General features: G+C 44.9%; 2 protein-coding genes and 1 long non-coding RNA gene across 5 annotated transcripts; all 3 read right to left on the bottom strand.

Annotated features, from left to right (window-relative positions):
- Window positions 1-6,015: 6,015 nt before the first annotated feature.
- Window positions 6,016-10,054, bottom strand: LOC309348407 (nuclear transport factor 2-like). Of its 3 annotated transcripts, XM_081873555.1 has the most exons (6): window positions 9,920-10,031; window positions 9,535-9,629; window positions 8,122-8,229; window positions 7,537-7,608; window positions 7,179-7,277; window positions 6,016-6,792 (listed from the first exon to the last, which is right to left on the bottom strand). In XM_081873555.1, the coding sequence occupies exons 3-6, from the start codon at window positions 8,218-8,220 to the stop codon at window positions 6,679-6,681; spliced, it is 384 nt and encodes a 127-aa protein (XP_081729681.1). In that variant the 5' UTR covers window positions 8,221-8,229; window positions 9,535-9,629; window positions 9,920-10,031; the 3' UTR covers window positions 6,016-6,678. The 3 variants fall into 3 exon arrangements, with proteins under 3 accessions (XP_081729681.1, XP_081729682.1, XP_081729683.1); XM_081873556.1 differs by lacking the exon at window positions 9,535-9,629 and having other exon boundaries at window positions 9,920-10,054; XM_081873557.1 differs by lacking the exons at window positions 9,535-9,629; window positions 9,920-10,031 and adding an exon at window positions 8,845-8,995.
- Window positions 10,055-12,869: 2,815 nt separating this feature from the next.
- Window positions 12,870-18,666, bottom strand: RBFA (ribosome binding factor A). The gene is made up of 7 exons (XM_081873257.1): window positions 18,266-18,666; window positions 16,890-16,932; window positions 16,601-16,777; window positions 16,068-16,180; window positions 14,622-14,706; window positions 13,595-13,671; window positions 12,870-13,281 (listed from the first exon to the last, which is right to left on the bottom strand). The coding sequence occupies exons 1-7, from the start codon at window positions 18,649-18,651 to the stop codon at window positions 12,885-12,887; spliced, it is 1,278 nt and encodes a 425-aa protein (XP_081729383.1). The 5' UTR covers window positions 18,652-18,666; the 3' UTR covers window positions 12,870-12,884.
- Window positions 15,179-16,060, bottom strand: LOC309348226. Its single transcript, XR_014159301.1, has 2 exons — window positions 15,491-16,060; window positions 15,179-15,246 (listed from the first exon to the last, which is right to left on the bottom strand). It is a non-coding gene; the product is annotated as an uncharacterized lncRNA (long non-coding RNA).
- Window positions 18,667-19,039: the final 373 nt, after the last annotated feature.

The raw sequence follows: 19,039 nt of genomic DNA, 5'->3' as shown, positions 1-19,039 counted from the left end.
TTAAAGAGATGCAGACCATGCAGAAACAGCTTCCATGCTTCAAAGAGATCATTTGGAACAGACTGAGACCCTACCTGCCTGTGCAGTGTCTCGCCAGGGTGGTACATGCTCTGGTTATCTCCCACTTGACTTCTGCAATGCACTCAACGTGGGACTACCTTTGAAAGTGACTTGGAGACTGCAACTTATCCAGAATGTGGCTGCTAGACTGGTGACTGGGAGCGGCCACCAAGACCATATAGCACTGGTCCTAAAGGATCTACACTGACTCTCAGTACATTTCCAAGCACAATTCAAAGTGTTGGTGCTGACCTTTAAAGCCCTAAAAAGCCTCGACCCAGTATACCTGAAGGAGCATCTCCACCCACATCATACAGCCTAGACCCTGAGGTCCAGCTCCAAGGGCTTTTTGACAGTTTCTTCACTGCGAGAAGTGAAGTTACGGGGAACCAAGGCAGAAGGCCTTCTGAATAGTGGCGTCTACTCTGTGGAATGCCCTCCCATCAGATGTCAAAGAGATAAATAACTACAGTATACAGCTTTTAGGAGACATATGAAGGCAGCCCTGTATAGGGATGCTTTTAAAGTTTGATGTTTTATTATGCTTTTATATTTGTTGGAAGCGACACAGAATGGCTGGGGCAACCCAGTCAGATGGGCAGGGTATTACTACTACAATAACAACAACAATTTTATTATACAATTTATACCCCGCCCATCTGGCTGGGTTTCCCCAGCCACTCTGGGCGGCTTCCAACAAAACACTAAAATATAATAACCTATTAAACATTAAAAGCTTCCCTAAACTACTACTACAGTCATACCTCAGGTTACAGAAACTTCAGGTTGTGCGTTTTCGGGATACGGACATGCCAAAACCCAGAAGTACTGGAACAGGTTACTTCGGGTTTCGGCGCTCGTGCAGAAGCACTAAATCACACTTTGTGCATGCGCAGAAGTGCCAAATCGCAACCCGCGCATGCGCAGATGTGGCGCTGTGGGTTGCGAACATGCCTCCCGCACAGATCACGTTCGCAACCCGAGCATCCACTATACTACTACAATAATAATATAGACTGTAGTTGGGGATGAGAACTGGACAGCTTTAAATAAGGACTAAACACCTGAGCTTGATTCAGAGAGTGGAAAGAACCTTTTCAAACACTGGAAAACAAAACATGACGACAGTAGGAAAGGGTTGTATTTCAGACTGAGATTGCCTTGCTTGTCTGGATTGATGACCTTGGTAAGCAGAAAAACAGGAGTATGACCCTACTAATTCTCCTGGACCTCTTAGATGGTTTTGATACCACTGATGATGGTATTCTTCTGTCTGACATGTACTGGTCATTAGAGGGCACTATTTTGCAGTCATGCAGCTCCTACCTGATCAGAAAATTCCAGAATATGATGATGGGAAGACATTCTTTCCCAATGAACCTTGTTCACTGTGTCCTACAGGGATCTACTCTGCCTCCCATGCTTATATGTTCATGAAACTACTAGCAGAGGCAATCTGGAGTGGGTTGTCCTTGTAATGCTAACAACACCAAGCTCTCTTTCTCCTTTCCATCTGAACCAGATGTCTTCCTTGAACATCTGGTTGGTGTCAGAAGCAGACTAGACCAAAGTAAACACAGTGAAATGTACTCCAGAGAAGTTGCAGATACTAACAATGGATGGTTCTAAAGTCAAAGAAGTGGTAGAATGGTCTGTCCTGTATGGAATCACACTCCCACTGAAAGAACAAGTTCACAGGTTGCAAGGAAGCCTTGAATACAGGGTTCCTGCTTTCTCAGGTGAGGGCTGTGGCTAAGCTTGCATCTATCAGTTCTATGCTTTTCTGGAAAAGAGAGACCTTGCAACTGCATGCCCTGGTGACCTCTTGATTGGACTATGCTACTGTGCTCCATGGAGGACACCCCATGAAAGCACTTCTAAAAGTTCAGTTCGGCAAAAATGTGTCAACAAGTCTGGTGAAGAGTGGTAGCCACCAGGAGCATTAATACTACACGTGTTCCACTGGTTTCCAATCTGTTTCACAGCAATCTGTTTCCAATCTTTCACAGCACCAGCAGTTCTTACATTTGAAGCCCTATAGAGTGTAATTTCTGTTTGCTTGATGGCATGCCTACTTCCATATGTATCTCCCTGATCATCAAGGTCCAGTAATTAATCTCTGCTGAAGGTGCTGCTGCTTTGAGAAACTAGGTTGTCCTTGACAACTAAAAGAATGTTCTCTCTTGCTGCCCCATGTTTATGGAATTTGTTACGACTGAAGATTCACCAGATATGAGAACTTAGCACATTCATATGGACAATTAAGTATAACTGAGCTGTAGTTCATTGTATTATTCTCCTTGCTGGTAACATAATAATGCTGATTTATTTTTGTATTTTTCTTTGGATGTTGCACTATATTTTGTTTTTGCTGTTGTTAATGTTTTTTGCTTTGAGAATTCATCGGCGCGAAAAGTGCATAGTATCATAGTACTGTAGAGTTGGAGGAGACCCCAGGGGTCATCTAGTCCAATCCCCTGCAATGCAGTAATCTCAACTAGATCATACAAGACAGATAGCCATCCAACCTCTGCTTAAAAACCTCCAAGGAAGGAGAGTCTGCCACCTCTCATGGGAGTCTGTTCCACTGTCGAACAGCTCTTACTCTCAGAAAGTTCTTGATGTTTAGTCGGAATCTCCTTTCTTGCAACTTGAATCCATCGGTTCAGGTCCTACCCTCCAGAGCAGAAGAAAACAAGCTTGCTTTATCTTACATGGTAGCCCTTTGGATATTTGAAGATGGCTATCATCTCTCCTCTCAATCTCCTCTTTACCAGGCGAAACGTACCCAGTTCCCTCAACTGTTCTTCATATGGCTTGGTTTCCAGACCCTTGATCTTGGTCACCCTCCTCTGCACACATTCCAGCTTGTCAATATCCTTAAATTATGGCACCCAGAACTGGACACAGTACTCCAGGTGAGGTGGGACTCTAGACTTATGTTGATGCTGCCTAGAATAGCATTCAGTTTTTTTGTTCCTGCATCATACTGTAGATGCACGCTAAGCTTGTGGTCTACTAAGACCTCTCAATCAATCCTTTTCACATACAGTATAGTGGACGCTCGGGTTGCGAACGTGATCCGTGCGGGAGGCACGTTCACAACCTGCAGCGACCACAACCCGCAGCGCCGCGTCTGTGCACGCACGGGTTGCGATTCGGCACTTCTGCGCATGCGCGAGCACCAAAACCCAGAAGTAACTCGTTCCAGTACTTCCGGGTTTTGGCAGGTCCATATCCCGAAAACGTGCAACCTGAAGCGTTTGTAACCCGAGGTATGTCTATACTTTCAAAAGGTGGCACTTAATAGTCTCCCTTATACAGAGTCAGTCATCTAGCTACTTCTGTTGACTCGAAATACCTCTTCAGGGTTTCAGACAGGAGTCTGTCCATCCCTTCATGGAGATGTCAAGACTGGACCTTTGGTGTGCAAAGCAGCTGCTCTACCATTAAGCTTGAAAGAACATAAAAAGAAACGACTGGGCCAGGACAAAGACCCATATAGTTCAGCCCTCTGTTAGCCAGGTGCTCAAGGGAAGCTTGCAAGCAGAACCTGGGCACAGCAGAGCTCTCCTGCGATTCTCAACAGCTTGTATTCAGAGACCTACTGCATCCTGACAACAAAGACAGGGCATAAACATCATAGCTAGCAGCCCTTGATAGCTTTATGACTCTTTAGTAAATGAAGAGTTCACTATCTAAACTCGATATTGTAAAATGTTATAGGCAACCTGCTGGCCTTGGCCCAATGTTGTGTGGATGGAAGGAAGGGAAAAAGGGGAGACAGCCGACTTTGGCATTTGGGTCTGTCTGCTGCCAGCACACAGTCAGCGACAGTGTGATCCCCATTCCCTGGGTCAGGCAGCCCCGGACAGAAGGTTCCTCCTCCCCCGCCCCCGCCCATCACACAGACTTCCACCACATCAAACGCGAAACCTGATGAGTCTGTCTTTGCACATTACAAGCGACAGCCAGCATAAAAATTCAACACCAAAATATTCATCACTGATAAAGCTCCCATCTCAGAGCGGCGGCTAGATTAGGAATTACCTTTATGGGGAAAAAAAGTATGGGCTGCTGCTCCTTTAATTGCACTCTGTGTCTCCCAGGAACAATGTTGCAGCAAGACCAGCCTGGCTTTATCGGTTAGCCAGGGATGGAGCAGTTGCAGAGAGCTTGCATCCCCAGTCCCTGCCAGAAATAATCTTTTCCACTGCCAGTTATCCTGGGGCTTCAGAGCTGAAGGGAAACATCCTCTGGCCTCCTCCATTAGCCAAGGCAGGGATCGGGGACCTGATCTGGCTGGTGGGGCCAGTTGCTCCTTAGCTCCCCTACCCCATGTGGACCAGGTTTGACACGTGGGCAGTGCAGCCAACCTGCCAATCACCTGAGACCACAGAGATGCTGAGACTTCAAAGCACCACTGAAGGATTACGAACAGTCCTGCATGGTGCTTTGAAGCGCTGCTGATCCGTAGGTTTGGTCACTGGCCATCATCTGATAGGGGGTGACTTCAACCCTGCTTTTTTCAGGCAGGAACTGGCAGCACAAGCAATCAAGTTCCTCATGGGGGACTCGGCTGCACAGGTCATCGAGTGACATCTCTACCAGCCTCATATTCATCTTATTATATTGTTTCTTTATTAGATTTCCTCCCTTCATCCGAGGATCACAGGATGGTTCACAATATAAAAACACAAAAATACTTACCACAGTAACAAACAAAAACAATAACCCCCATCTCAGTTTAAAAGGTAATAGACTGTTTAATTTGTCAAAGGCCTAGGAGAAGAGGAATCTTTTTGCCTGCTGCCTAAAGATAGGTAATGAATGTGCCAGGAGCCTCCCTGGGAAGCCACCACAGAAAAGGCCCATTCTCAGGTTGCTGCCCTTTGGACCTCTTGTGATGATCACCTCATATGATGATCCAAGGGCCCAGTTTTGTTGATATGGGAGAGGCAGTCACATATACCATCAGGAGTGGGACAAGTGGGTGTGGTTGGAGGAAAACAGCTTCGCAAGTAAAATTGGGACCCATGCCAGGTCAAATTTAGCCTGCAGACTGGAGATTCCCTAACTTCAAACTATTGGACCGCGTGTATATGTGTGTCTACTATTACAATCTATGGTGAGCTGCCTTGATCATGTGATCAAAAAGTGGAGTAGAAATTTTATACAAAAATCAAAATGAAAAGTGACAAAACCTATTTTCTTCCCCCGGCACACTTTGCAGCATTCTATTGCTTTTAAGGTCTTTCTGCACGCGCTGGTTCCAATTCCACAAATAAACTGGACAGGGAACCAACTGCTTAAGTTTATGGAGTTGCGGCAAATAAGAGCAAAGTGTTGTCCTGAACACCTAGACTGGCCTGAAGAATTAGTGCAGGTATGTGTCTGCCAAGCTGAGAATCATGCCAGTGTTTCCAAGCAACTGGTATTCAAAAGCATACTGCCTGTGATGGGGAGGTGGATCATAGCCAGGCTGGCTAGTAGCCACTGACAGCCTTAAAGACTTGGGTGCCTGACTTTTTTTTGTCCAGCCAGGCGTATCCAAATTGTGCCAGGCCTACAAAGGAAAGAAAGGCGGCAATGAGAATTCCTATAAGGGCAGTTCTCTGGTTCTGGTTGACAGAAGTTCTCTGGATGATCCATTTGATGTGCTCCATCTAATTCACACCAAGTCAGGGCAAGTTGTCAGGACAGCAGAGCTCCTAAACTGGTGGAGCTTCTTTTTCAGCTCTTCCTCCCACAGCTCCCCTATTCAGACCATTAAGAATGCCTCTGCTGAAGACAACTGTCCAGAGGTTTTTTCCCAGCCAGAATTCAGTTCCGTCACCTCTCAAGTAGGTGCCATTGCCATTATAAGAGAATAAGGGAAGTGTTCATGGTGAGCTCAATATATTCAACATAAACCAAATATTCAATACAGCTCAATTATACTTGAGAGGTTAAAAGCCTGCTTGAAAAGAAAAGCTTTAATTGTCCATATGAATGGGCAAATTCTCATATCTGATAGATCTTTAGCCGTAACAAATTCCATAAACACGGGGCAGCACAATGGTACATACATGGGGCTTGTCTTGCCATGATAATGAACGGCTCCAGCCACCTCAGACTTCATGCAAACAATATATTCAAAATGCAAACTTAGCATTGCAAATTCACCCAGAGTTCATACCATCATATCAACAAATAACATGAGGATATGAAATATGTAGTCATTTAAGGAAATGCATTTAAGAAAATGGTTATTCCCTCATGTCCACTAACAGGACTTCTTGTGGTTACTTCAGAGCTAAATTTCAGAGCAATTTTAAAAGCGATCCTTTATGCAAGTTTCAACATGTTTAATGCAATTAAAATAGACAAGCAGAGCATTCTTACAGTACTTTATATACACAAGGTTTTATGTGACAGATGTACAGGAGCAAAATGAAGGTATATTTGAGGAAATGATCATCCTAATGAGTTTGCTTAACATTTAAAACAGAATATACATGTTCTGTCAATCACCAAGCAAAAGAATGAAGAAGAATACAAGCAAATTTAAAACCAAGTTTTGTTTACAATTTTTTTTTGAGATGAACGATCTCAAAGGCATGCTTGAGAACAGAGATTTCAAGCAAAGTTGTACAGAGCCAACCTAAATATGTCATTGGAACAGATCCATTTGTCGTTAATGTTCTTGAGAACAAACAACTGGTGAAATCCCATCACTGGATCATCATCCACCTACATTAAGAGAAGATGACATTTTAGATTCTGTATAAATATGGCCATCATGTAAACAGAAGCCCCATAGTAGTCTTAAACATAATAAAGCAAAATCCAACCAGATTTAAGCCCTTTTATGCCTCGCTGATTTCAATGAAAAGATAAATCAGCGAAATCTTACAGTATGTCATTTTGATTACATTGTACCTTCTGTTTCATTTTATGTGGCAGATGTATTGTATAGCATCTAACACACACACTTTCCATTTTTATTGCTCGGTTTATGATATTTTAAATAAATAAAATTCTGTTCGGACGCTTTAATGTTTCAGCTTTAACAATGAGGTAGCCAAAGATTTAAACGCTTTGCACATGCCAAAGATGCAATTAATTTCCAAACTTACCTTCAGCTGACCAACAACCATACTAAGGATACAGTTGTCAGGAGCTGGCTGGTGATCTTGGGATGTTATGTTGTGCTGAATTTTTTGGAAAGGGAGTCTCTAGTACCATAAAGAGAACAAGTGTTAGACCTGCCAAGCTTACTAGATAGAATACTAGCAACATGCAAACACATGAGAAACAGAGCAAGTCAATCAGTGCTCTCTTTTCAGTTCCTCGGTTAAACTATTGGATTTAATTATTTAAAAACACTTACACAACAGGCAGCAAGCTAGCCTTGCAGGGGGTTGGACTAGATGACCCTTGGATCCCTCCCAACTCTACAATTCTATGAACTACTGATTTTAAGTAGGAACATACCAGCAATTTTTCCATGATTGATGCTTTTCCTTGGTATTGCTGCCCTTCCCATGATAAACAAGAAGCATCTGTCTGCAAAAAGGTATACATTACTAAAACCTATACATTAAAAAGACCAGAGAAAAGCAAGTTCTGAACACAGGTTCAACCCCTAGGCAAGATGCCTTCAGGGAGCTCCACTCCTCATCCTACTCAGCTTCCCACAATTGTCTGCACCCCCCAAAAAAGTTTGGCAAAACTTATGGTAGTATTTTTTGGGTCCTTGGCTCAAACTGCAAGCACTTCACGTTGGAAGGGGGCAACACTGTGACCGATAAGAAAACACACTATTATGCCTAAAATATTTGGAAAGCTTCAATCACAAGACTCTACCTTCAACTACTGATAGGAATAAAAGGAAGCTGCCTGGGATCTAAAATTTACAGTATTTTGTTATTAACAAACACAAACAACAACATCAACAGACCCAAGTTTTGATTAGGCACCTCAACCACATCTTAACTTTTGCTGCTTTAACAAAGATGCCAAGTCAATAACCCAGGGCCAATGAGAAAACAGTCTAAACAAAGGTAAGTTGGTACATACATAAAGTGAAGCTAGTTGTTCCCTGTTGGTATCAAACTGCTGGTAATACAGTTGTATAAAACTTGTTCCAATTTGCTCCCAAATAGGTCTTTCTGCCATTCTGCACGCCTACAAAGGGAAAACGAACGTTAGGCATGTTTAATTAACAAAACCTAGACAGTCACAAGCCCACCCACAATGGAACTATGTCTGGAGGTATAAATGTACAACTTAAGCCGATTATGGTCACATTTAAGCCTAGTAGGAGTGAAAGAGTAAACATTAAAGTTGCACAATAACTCAGATATTAAATTTTCAATTTATTATTTTTCTTTTGCTTATCATTTGGGTATGACAGGACAGCAGGACCTACTGCTGATAAACATGTTTAGGATTGCCCTTGATCTTCTGGACAAACTCAGGATTTACTTGGAAACTGGTTGAACTTACTTCTAAGTAAACACGTATAGGATGAAACTTTTCTTGGAGTAAGCCCAGCTGAATTCAGTGGGATGCCCATGTAAACATGCCTAGGATCAAGAAATATGACTGCAGTCCATTGTGCTACGCAGGTAAAAGTAAATCCCATGGGATGAAGTGGGAACAGGCATGCATAGAACAGCACTGTGACTGAGGCTGCAGCCCTACACAGGCTTACTTGGGGAATCTCACTGAACTGAAGGGGACTTCTGCATAAACATGCATAGGGTCATCAGAAGCGGGTCCAGTCCGGCATGGGCTTACTTCGGTGTAAGCCCCACGGTGCAGGGCGGATCTCCGATCCCATTAAACATTCGTGAGATCAGGCTGCGCGATCCACAAACGCCTTTAATGGGGTTCCTTTAGCTTGGACACCTCACGTGCTGACTTGGAGTAAGTGGATAGATGCCCCTTCCGTTTAGGCGTAAAGAAGCAAAGCACCCATTTTCATCCGGAGGTCGTCAGCGGGAAAACTGACTGCCGGCTCCACGCGCTTCATCTCCCGCGAACTTATGAAAATACAACGAGGTCGCTTCTCTTCACTCACCTACCCCGAGCGCCGCCACCCCCCTCCCAGTTTTGGAAAGGCCACGTGCTACTACCGCCCCTGCGTCTTGCTCGAGCCCGGGGGTAGGCGGGGTGGGGTGGGGGGTCAGCTGCTCCGGCAAATGTTGGAAGAGCACTGGGGAAAGCGAGGATAAGGGAGCAAAAGCGAGAAACTCGTGCACATCTAGGGAAAGGATCGGTGCAGGAAGCAAGCTCCTAACGTGCAATGCCTGATCAGACCGCTCTCTTTTAAAAGCAGTTATGCGTTCAAAAGCTGCACCCACTTCCAAACCATGCAGCGCCCAGCCATTCCAAACCCCGCTCCCCATCGCCAGGGCGTTGCACGCCTAACAAAGCCCGCCGTTTGCTCCCCAGCCGTGGATCTTGGCGCCCAAGCGGCAGACTCACCCGGCAGCTTGCACGCCCGTTGTGGTCGCCTGCGCGCTACCTCCTTCCCAGCTCGACTCCAACCCTCTGCTTATCTCCAGCCTATCGCCAGCAGTCTACAAAAGAAGTCGGTTGGAAACCGATTCGGATTTTAAGCGAAAGGATTCAGCCACCGCGCCGGATGCACGGGAGCAACCTGCAGGGGGGCTTCTGGAATCCGACCACCTAGGGCTTGAAACGCACGTGGGGATGGCTCCCCCCACCGCGTCCCGGTTGGGAGAATGAATATATGGAATCCACCCGCATTTTGGGAATCACAACACACACACAGTAACTCTCTGGAAATTTGGTGCCATTCGAAGTCTTCCCGCCCCCACAAAATAAAGAAACTTTCCCGTATCCCCACCTCCTTAGCAGCCACTTCTGTCCAACAAGCACGTGGGTCACGGATGCAAACTCGTTAGAACCATCAGATGGCGCGCCGACCCCGCGATTTAGAATACGTCACACCCTCTTCGGCCAATGGCCGCCTGAGCGCCGCTACCTCAAAGGGATTTGGAATACTGGGCTGGCTTTGATGTTCGCTCCTAAAGCGGCATGTTAAGAGACACTTCCTTGTTCTACTAGTCGCAGTGCTGCTCGGTTAGTGGGTGCAAAATTAGCCATGCAGAATCTTTGGCATGAGATAAAACTGGGAGAGCATGCATTAAAATCCGTAGGCGAAAACACGAATTTTTGGCTCAACTTCTGCTTTATACGTGTTCGCTCTTTCAAAGCTTTTGAGGGAGAAAGGTTATTGGGTAAGAATTCACAGCACAATGAAAAGTATTTGCCTGTAAGGTGCCATGGACTCCTGACAAGAGGTCAGCAGGGCTAAAGCACAATCCTGTGGGTGCCTATTCAGAAATAAGTCAATTTAGTTCATTGAGGCTTAATCCCAAGTAAGTGGTTGTAAGAGAACGCTGCTGTTCCTCCCGAGTGGGTGCCGGAAATGGTTGCTGGCAACCAATGTTAATGCTAATGTTCTTAAGTGGGCTTTAAAAAAACCTAAAAACCATATATCTGAAGCACATTGTTATTGTTGTTTAGTCGTGTCCGACTCTTCGTGATCCCATGGACCAGAGCACGCTAGGCCCTCCTGTCTTCTACTGCCTCCTGCAGTTTGGTCAAACTCATGTTTGTAGCTTCGAGAACACTCTCCAGCCATCTTGTACTCTGTTGTCTCCTTCTCCTTGTACCCTCTATCTTTCCCAACATCAGGGTCTTTTCCAGGGAGTCTTCTCTTCTCATGAGGTGGCCTAAGTACTGGAGCCTCAGCTTCACGATCTGTCCTTCCAGTGAGCACTCAGGGCTGATTTCCTTAAGAATCGATAGGTTTGAAGCACATATTCCCCTCAAAAGAAGCCTAGGAACTGCATAGTTTGTCAAGAAAACTGGGAATTGTAGCTCTGATGGGGGAAGCTACATTTCCCAGGATTCTTGGGGGCAGTGCTTTAAATGTACGATGTGTGCAGTGCCTACGAAATAAGAAAAGCCGAGCTAGATCAGACCATAGTCCCATTCTAACTGTAGTTTCCTAGTGGTCAACCACCAAGAAGCCCAAATAAATATCCTCTCCCTGTGGGTTAAACCACAGAGCCTAGGACTTGCTGATCAGAAGGTTGGCGGTTCGAATCCCCGTGACGGGGTGACCTCCCGTTACTCAGTCCCTGCTCCTGCCAACCTAGCAGTTGGAAAGCATGTCAAAGTGCAAGTAGATAAATAGGTATCGCTCCAGCGGGAAGGTAAACGGTGTTTCCGTGCGCTGCTCTGGTTCGCCAGAAGCGGCTTAGTCATGCTGGCCACATGACCCAGAAGCTGTACGCCGGCTCCCTCGGCCAATAAAGTGAGACGAGCACCGCAACCCCAGAGTCGGCCACAACTGGACCTAATGGTTAGGGGTCCCTTTACCTTTACCTTACCCAATAACTGGCATTCAATGGCATTATAGCCTCTGAAGTTGCTACACAGCAATCACAAATAGCAGTCATTGGTAGCCTTATTATCCATGATTTTTTCTAGTCCTCTTTTAAAGCCATTTAAGGTGGCAGCCATCACATCTTGCACTAACAAATTCCAGTTTTAACTATGGGAAAACAGCAGGCCATTATTTAGAGCCAGTGTGGGACAGTTAGAGCAGGTGTTGCCAATGGACACAGGTATGCCCAGAGACCTTACCTGATGTTCGCAGGTTCCCTTCCCCCTTCTAAAATTAGACTTGGAAGATGCATTCTGCTTTACTCAACATGTTATGATGTGTGTGGTGCCCATGAGTTTCTCTGGTTTACAAATGGGCCCTGGGGCCTCAAGGGGGCTGGCAATCTTTGTTGAGACTAGGGTCTGGGAGACCTGTGTTCAAACCTTCACTTAAGCCATGAAACTCAGTGGGTGACCATGGGCCATTCACCATCTCTCTCCCTCCCCTCACAAGGCCATTAGAAGGATAAAATGGGGAGAGAAAGAAGCTAGTATACCATCTTGAAGTCCTTGATGGCAAGCTGGAAAAGAAGCAATAGTAGTAGTACTACTAGTAGTAACTTTGCCAGATCTATCCCTTATCCTCCAGCCTACACACAGCTGCATGGCTTACCTGCCAACATGCTGAATAACAAGGTTACTGTCTTTATCTTGGGACCACTTCTGATATGGCTGCTTTGGGGAAGAGAATTATGGAAGGAGCCACAGTTATTTAATCCATCAATCCATTGTCACAGTTATCACCCGCAGACCACTTTCTTAGTAAAATTATTGGAGCCACTGTTCTGTCTCTCACTGGAGATACTGCAGCATTGCAGAATCTCATGTCTCATGTCTACTGGTCGTAGTATTTGGACTTAGTATAGTAAAACAGTTAAGAGCATTAGCCAGGTATTTATTTCTAATCTCAACACATCTCAGTGGGTGGCTGTAAGAAAACTACTAACATTAAGTGTCATCTTGTCTTATAATGGGGGGGGGTACTCTTACTAGTTGACCTCATAGTGCTGTTGTAAAGATTGCTGGAAAAAATGTGATAGAAGACTGACCCTGTCAATGGTAAACATGGTTATTACTGGGATACCAATTAAGTTCCAGTGATACAAGTTATAATGAAGATAGTTTGGTACAGTCACTGTTGTTCAAACGTAAGTTATTGTGCAAATTAAATTGAACAGCTGAGAAGAATTGTCCAATTGTTTAATAAAAACAGTTTGAAACAAGATTTTTTTAAAAAATAAACTATTCTATAAAAACTTATGGTTTTCCTCCTCTATATGCTGTTTTAATGGTGAAAGCAAAATCCTTATTTTAAACTCCTTGTATATATACCAACTTAGTTTTGTTTTACAAGTTTACTTGTGCTCGGTGGTACTGTTATCTACTTCCAGTCTATCTTCCATTTCCTGCAATTCATCCTCCAGTTCATTTTCCAGTTCATGTGAGGACACAGTGTCATTGTCCCAATCATCTTCACTGTATTTGTCCATTAGGTATTTCTGAGGTGTAATTCCATCATCAAAAGGTTTCTTGGCTTTCTTCCATCTCACTTTCTTGCGCTTTTGTATCTCAGCCAGCTGTTGCTTCTGCTGCTCTGACAATCCAACTCCTTCTATTTCCTTGTCCTTAGTCATTTTTTTGTATTCAATTATTTGCTTATTTAATGCATCATGATCAATTCCAAACAGATTATCACGCATGCAAGAAAGGGACGAGTCCAGGTATGTGGTGGCTTTGGTGTATCGTTGTTCACTGCAAGAAAGGGATAAAAAAGTAAGAACTGTAGCCCTAACTGTATGTGATACTTGTCCCTTTGCCGAATTTTTGCCGATTTCCCCCCTCCCACTGCAGCCCACAATGTTCTGGAGGGTCCCTCGATTAGAGAGACAGATACTGCACTGTAGGAAGGGAACACTGAGACTACAGTAGGAAGGAGGAGTGGAAAAGTCTTTCACCCACCACAGGCACACAACTCTTAACCAAACCAACAGTAGCTTGAAAACGCATCTTAAAATATTTTAACTAGTTTTACCAAAGCGTTACATTTGTGTTTATGATTTTATACCTGAAATCATTTTGAACTGATTCCTTTCCTCCTTCTTCTTCAGGCCCAAAATCAGCAGTTGCCAATAACTTCTCAATCTGCAAGAAGATAAATTCACACGCATTTAAGATATCCAGAAATAGGGCCGTTTCTTTGCACAGTCAAGAAGTTAAATAAGTTGTAAGCCCTTGTTACCGTGCAAGTGGTCTGGTACACATGACATCATGGTAAGTCAATCTAGGGTTTACTCTGTGGGTCAGGCTTCCTCAACCTTGGCCCTCCAGATGTTTTGAGACTACAATTCCCATCATCCCTGACCCCTGATCCTGCTAGCTAGGGATCATGAGAGTTGTAGGCCGAAAACATCTGGAGGGCCGAGGCTAAGGAAGCCTGGTGTGGATTCTGAAAAAGGAACAAACCTTGCCTACAGCTAGTGGTTAGTGAGACAGTTTAATCACAGGCCTGGGTCTGAATGACAAACTAAGTCAAATCCTTGACTTAGCTTGGTGCGGTTTGGGAACAAAAAAAGACTGAGGAGGAGCAAAATGGCTGCAAGCTCTTCTCCAGGAGCTTGCATGTTTGTGCACTTCCAGTAAGCCATAGCTTGGCTTAATGTGTTGTGCAAACAATATGCCCCTGAAATGTGATAACACCTTTCAATTGCTTGGATGGATGCATGTGTAGAAAATTCTGACATTCACAATTGGAATGTAGCATATTGTACACAGGTAAGTGCCGTACCCATTGATTTTACCATTTTTGCCACTGGCCACACCCCTTCGCCCTGCCTGGCATGTGACCCTTGTCCACTCAGCAAGTTGCTCATGAGGGAATGTGGCCTTTGGACTGAAAAATGGACCCCGCCCTGGATCAACTTAGTGCAATAGTATATTTCTGTTAACAAGTTGCTATGAATGCATCCCAAAATGGCTTTCCCTGGTTTTTCTGGCAGTGGGATGGGGGAGGGGTTGGAGCAGTATCCCATCTCCATGCTGCAATTACCCTGACAATGCATATTAACAATACAGTTATGCAATTTCTTCATTACCTCTCTTATAGCAGCATCTTCTTTGTCTCTGACAAACACTAATGAAGGAACGGTTCCTAGGACCTGATGTGAAATCAGAAGGTGTCTGTAAAAAAAAAAAAAGAAGAAAGGAAGGAAGGAAGGAGAAACATCTAATATTAAAATCAGCTACAACATTTGTTAAGTGTTTGAAGAAAATCAGAATCAAAAAACAAAGATAGAATGAAGAAAATGAAGCATTGTAACATCTTCTAATTACTCTATTGGAAAATTATCCAGTTTTCAAAGTGTAAGGTAGGCCCACCCAACTTTTGTGGCAAACCCCATTGCACAGGGCCATGTCAGCTAGCTGTAGCCTTGTGGGGATTTCCTGCAAAGTGAGAGTGATGCAAAGGAAACAAGCCACTCTTTCCTGTTTATTCAGCAGTACAGCTTCCTCTTCTAGTGCAGATTCTTGCAGATCCCAGTCAAGTAGGTACCAATGAAGGGAAGCAGAAACGTATTTTGTATGTATTTGAAAAGTAACATGGACTGCTCTGTGTATACACAAAAATGTTATTTTGAACACTTACATAGAAGTGTATTTGTTTGTGTGCACATGAGCAAAGCATGCATCTCTGTCTGTGCATGTTGCATAAGAATGTAACTGAAGGAAAACAGTACAGTGGTACCTCGGGTTACATACGCTTCAGGATACATACGCTTCAGGTTACAGACTCCGCTAACCCAGAAATAGTGTTTCAGGTTAAGAACTTTGCTTCAGGATAATAACAGAAATCATAATCCGGCGGCGCAGCAGCAGCAGGAGGCCCCATTAGCTAAAGTGGTGCTTCAGGTTAAGAACAGTTTCAGGTTAAGTACGGACCTCCGGAACGAATTAAGTACTTAACCCGAGGTACCACTGTACATACATGTTTCCGCATGTGCTGAAGGTGCTTGCGAGCCTAACGGTGTAACATAAGCAAGCTAAAGTTGGGCATTTGAGTAACAAAAACACCATTTGACCAGTTAGACCAGGAATGGCCAAACTTGGCCCTCCAGCTGTTTTGGGACTACAACTCCCATCGTCACTAGCTAACAGGACCAGTGGTCAGGGATTATGAGAATTGTAGTCCCAAAACAGATGGAGGGCCAAGTTTGGCCATGCCTGAGTTAGACAATCATATATTGGTAAACTATTTTTAAAGTATTAGTTAAAGAGATACTTGAATTGTGAACAGGTTTAATATTTATGCTAATCACAGAAGCACTTTTTAAAGATGAATCACCATCTTTAAAGTGTTAGACAAAAGTTTTTATACCACCTACATAGTGGCATTTTAGACTTTGGAAATTTGACCAGTCGAATAATAAACCAGTCAATTGACCACATATTCTTAAGTCCAACACTCAATGTACCTTTTAAAGTTACCAATATGGCCTCTAGACAGGGACATTCACCCTCCTCTGGATACAACACTGTAGTACCTTATACGTGGACCACTCTTCTGTAGAACCTTCTCAATGTAGTCATCATGTTCCACACTGCCAGTAGTCTTCCAGTAGATACGACATACTGAAAAATCTGATGTGAGGGACGCCTATGGAGTTCAAAATGCCAGTTGTAAGGGCACATTTTACATGGTGAAGAATTCTAAGCTTGGAAGAGGGCAGTGACAACAATCCCATTACACTCAAGAGGTTCAAGAAAAGGATTACTATTACCTAAGCAAAGCAATTCCTGACAACAATACATGTGTATCTAGCTGTTCACTTCCCATATCCAACTTTTTCTACTTATGCCCGACTTTCGACAGGGAGTGATGAATATCCTGCATTAACCAAGGGTTGGACTACAGGCCCTTTTCCAATTCTGTTACAGTTCTTGCAGTCAGACTGCAACAAACCATCGTGAAATCTGTAGAACAGGTTTCATGACTGGGCTTTGACGGTCCTATTACATTTCTGATCTCACAACTTTATATTAGGGACTTTGCTGGATTGACGCCTTTTGTACTTGCCTTAGACAGTTCCACGTTGAGGTCATAAACTTCTTGGCCAGCCTCAAAGGTACTCAGGACATCTCTCACAGCTTTGAACAGCAGAACATTTAGGGCTCTTTTACGTATGCTGTCTTCTGTCTTCACTTTTGGTGGATGAAGCTTTAAAATACTTGCCAAGTTGGATGGCTTGTGTGCCTTTAAAACAAAAAAACAAAAAAGATTGCTGAGAGGAATATCTTGTGCATCAACCATGACCTACTTTTCCATCGTAGTTGTATTTCCGATTTAAAAATCTGTCTGTGCTTACCAGGGAAGAGCCCAGTGCAGGACTATCATACCAAAACTTCTTCCTTTCAAAAAAAAAGAGAGACTATATGAGTTCTATGGATTTAACATCAGCAAAATGTATCAAACATATGTCAAAATACAGCAGCACTATTCTAGGGAGATGCAGAGCCGTCTTTCCCATATGGCTTAGTGGTTCTTTGCGCCAGGGCACCAGCCTCTCAGGAGCACCCCAGTGAGTGGGGGAGCTGCGCGGCTTTGTCGGCAGCCTCCCCTTTCCCTGCACACCCGCCAGCTGCGCCTCGCCAACCATATGGCTGGCGCATGCGCAGCTTGCCTCCCAAGCCTCTGTGGGGATTGCTCTCCCACAGCGGCATGGGGGAGAGTTACGCACACACACACCATGGCTGGCAGTGCGCAGCTTCGCCCCCCCATCTGTGGTAATTTGGGGGCGGTGAGTGGATATTTGCACCCCAGCGCTGCATCTGCTAAAGACGGCCCTGGGCAGATGCACTTGTCATCTGAGGCCCTTCTCTATGTCCTGCTTCCAGACAGGTTCAGAGAGTGGCAATAAGAGAAAGGGCCTTTTCTGTGGTGGCTCCCCATTTGTGAAATGCTCTCCCCAGAGAGGTTCAATTGGAGACCTCATTACATGTCTTTAGTCGCCAGGCAAAAACAATGCTCTTTACCCAAGCCTATGGCTTTTAAATAATCTATGGCCTGCCCTGCGAAAGTGTGGGGGAGAGGTCGGTTATTATGATGATGATTTTACTATCAGGCTGTCTGTCAGCATGCTTTTTACTATGTTTTTGATGTTTTGTAATGTATTTCTAATGCTGTACACCACCCTGAGATCTTTTGATAAAGGGCACTATATAAATTGAAACAGGAACAACAATAACAACAATAGCCTGGATCCTTACTGGATCCGGGGTTAGAAGGATCTCCCATACATTCTACTTCCCTGCCGCCCCCCCACCAACTCATAACAATAATAATCAGTAGAAAGTGCTAAAGGAGGGGCCCAATCCCCTCCTTAAGGGGGCTGGGTGGGATCAGAAAAACAATTCATTGCCGTTTATGAGCTTCCTGGGCAGCAAGTGTCACTGATACTCTGCACAGGGCCTAGTGAACAGCCGTGAGAGCTCAGCTGGTTCAGCACCAGGCACTTAATCTAAGGGTTGTGGGTTCGAGTCCCTTTTGAGCAAAAGTATTCCTACATTGCAGGGGGGGGGTTGCACCCTCGCGATCCCTTCTGACTCTACAATTCTATGACTTTATCCTTTCCCAAAAGAAGTCTGCCTTACTCAGAGAGGTAAGGCAAGTATTGCAAATCTATGGCTGTCATTCTTATTATTAATAATAATAATATTCGGGGTGGGGGGGTGCGTTACTCACTTCTTTTTAGAGAGGAACTTCTTGAGCTGGTTCCTGGAGCCGCAGAGGACGGCGGAGCAGCGCAGAGCCCGGCAGCCGGGGCAGCCCAGCGGAGGCAGGCCGAGGCCGCCGTCCTGAGGCCGCCGCCGCCACCACCAGGCTGCCGCCCGGGGAGGCGGAGTCGCTCGGCTGCTGGCAAAGGCTGCAGCGGCCGCGCTTCGAACGCCCCACATGGCGAGCCCGGGACCCTTCGCCGCGCAGGAGTTCCAAGACCTCCCCATCGGCTGGAAGCAGCTCCGCGGCCGCGGCTGCTCCTCGTCGCACCGCAAGGCCCCGGCAAGGTCTATCGCGGGAAGCTGCCGCAGCGCCCCCAGCGGCCATGAAGCGCTCTTCTCTCCGCAAAGCATCCGCACTCGCAGCCTTGAACACCTGGCGGCGCCCGGCGCTTCTGAGTCGGTAAGCGCAGCCCTTCGGCAGTCATGCTTCGCTTTCTCATTAATGCGCGCGCGCGTTTGCTTTCCGATCGCTTCTGTTGCGAGGTGGCCGTGCACATGCAGTGAATATTGCTGCTTTGTTATTACTACAGTAAATTATATGCTGATGGTGACAATACAAATTATTTTTTGGGGGGGGGGGGAACCATGTATGGTGTAGGCTTGATCTTATGACTGATCTCTCTTTTTTGGTGATATTTTTAATTTTATTTACATCATTACATTCAATTACACATTTTAACATATGTAAATCTCTTTGTATATATATTTTCCTTATTCCTACCCCTGTGACTTCCCTCCA

This window comes from Podarcis erhardii, assembly GCF_964252035.2.
Source record: "Podarcis erhardii genome assembly, chromosome: 8".
Classification (NCBI taxonomy): domain Eukaryota; kingdom Metazoa; phylum Chordata; class Lepidosauria; order Squamata; family Lacertidae; genus Podarcis; species Podarcis erhardii.
This window is presented reverse-complemented; position numbering and strand designations above follow the sequence as displayed.

Coding starts and splice junctions, on each gene's coding strand:
- LOC309348407 (XM_081873556.1), bottom strand. CDS start 8,220: ATGGCAGAAAGACCTATTTGGGAGCAAATTGGAACAAGTTTTATACAA. Junction 7,278..7,536: donor CAATCATGGAAAAATTGCTG/GTATGTTCCTAC, acceptor TTATGGTACTAG/AGACTCCCTTTCCAAAAAAT. Junction 6,793..7,178: donor TGGTTGTTGGTCAGCTGAAG/GTAAGTTTGGAA, acceptor CTCTTAATGTAG/GTGGATGATGATCCAGTGAT.
- RBFA (XM_081873257.1), bottom strand. CDS start 18,651: ATGCTTTGCGGAGAGAAGAGCGCTTCATGGCCGCTGGGGGCGCTGCGG. Junction 14,707..16,067: donor AAGAGTGGTCCACGTATAAG/GTACTACAGTGT, acceptor TTTTTTTTACAG/ACACCTTCTGATTTCACATC. Junction 13,672..14,621: donor AAGATGCTGCTATAAGAGAG/GTAATGAAGAAA, acceptor ATCTTCTTGCAG/ATTGAGAAGTTATTGGCAAC.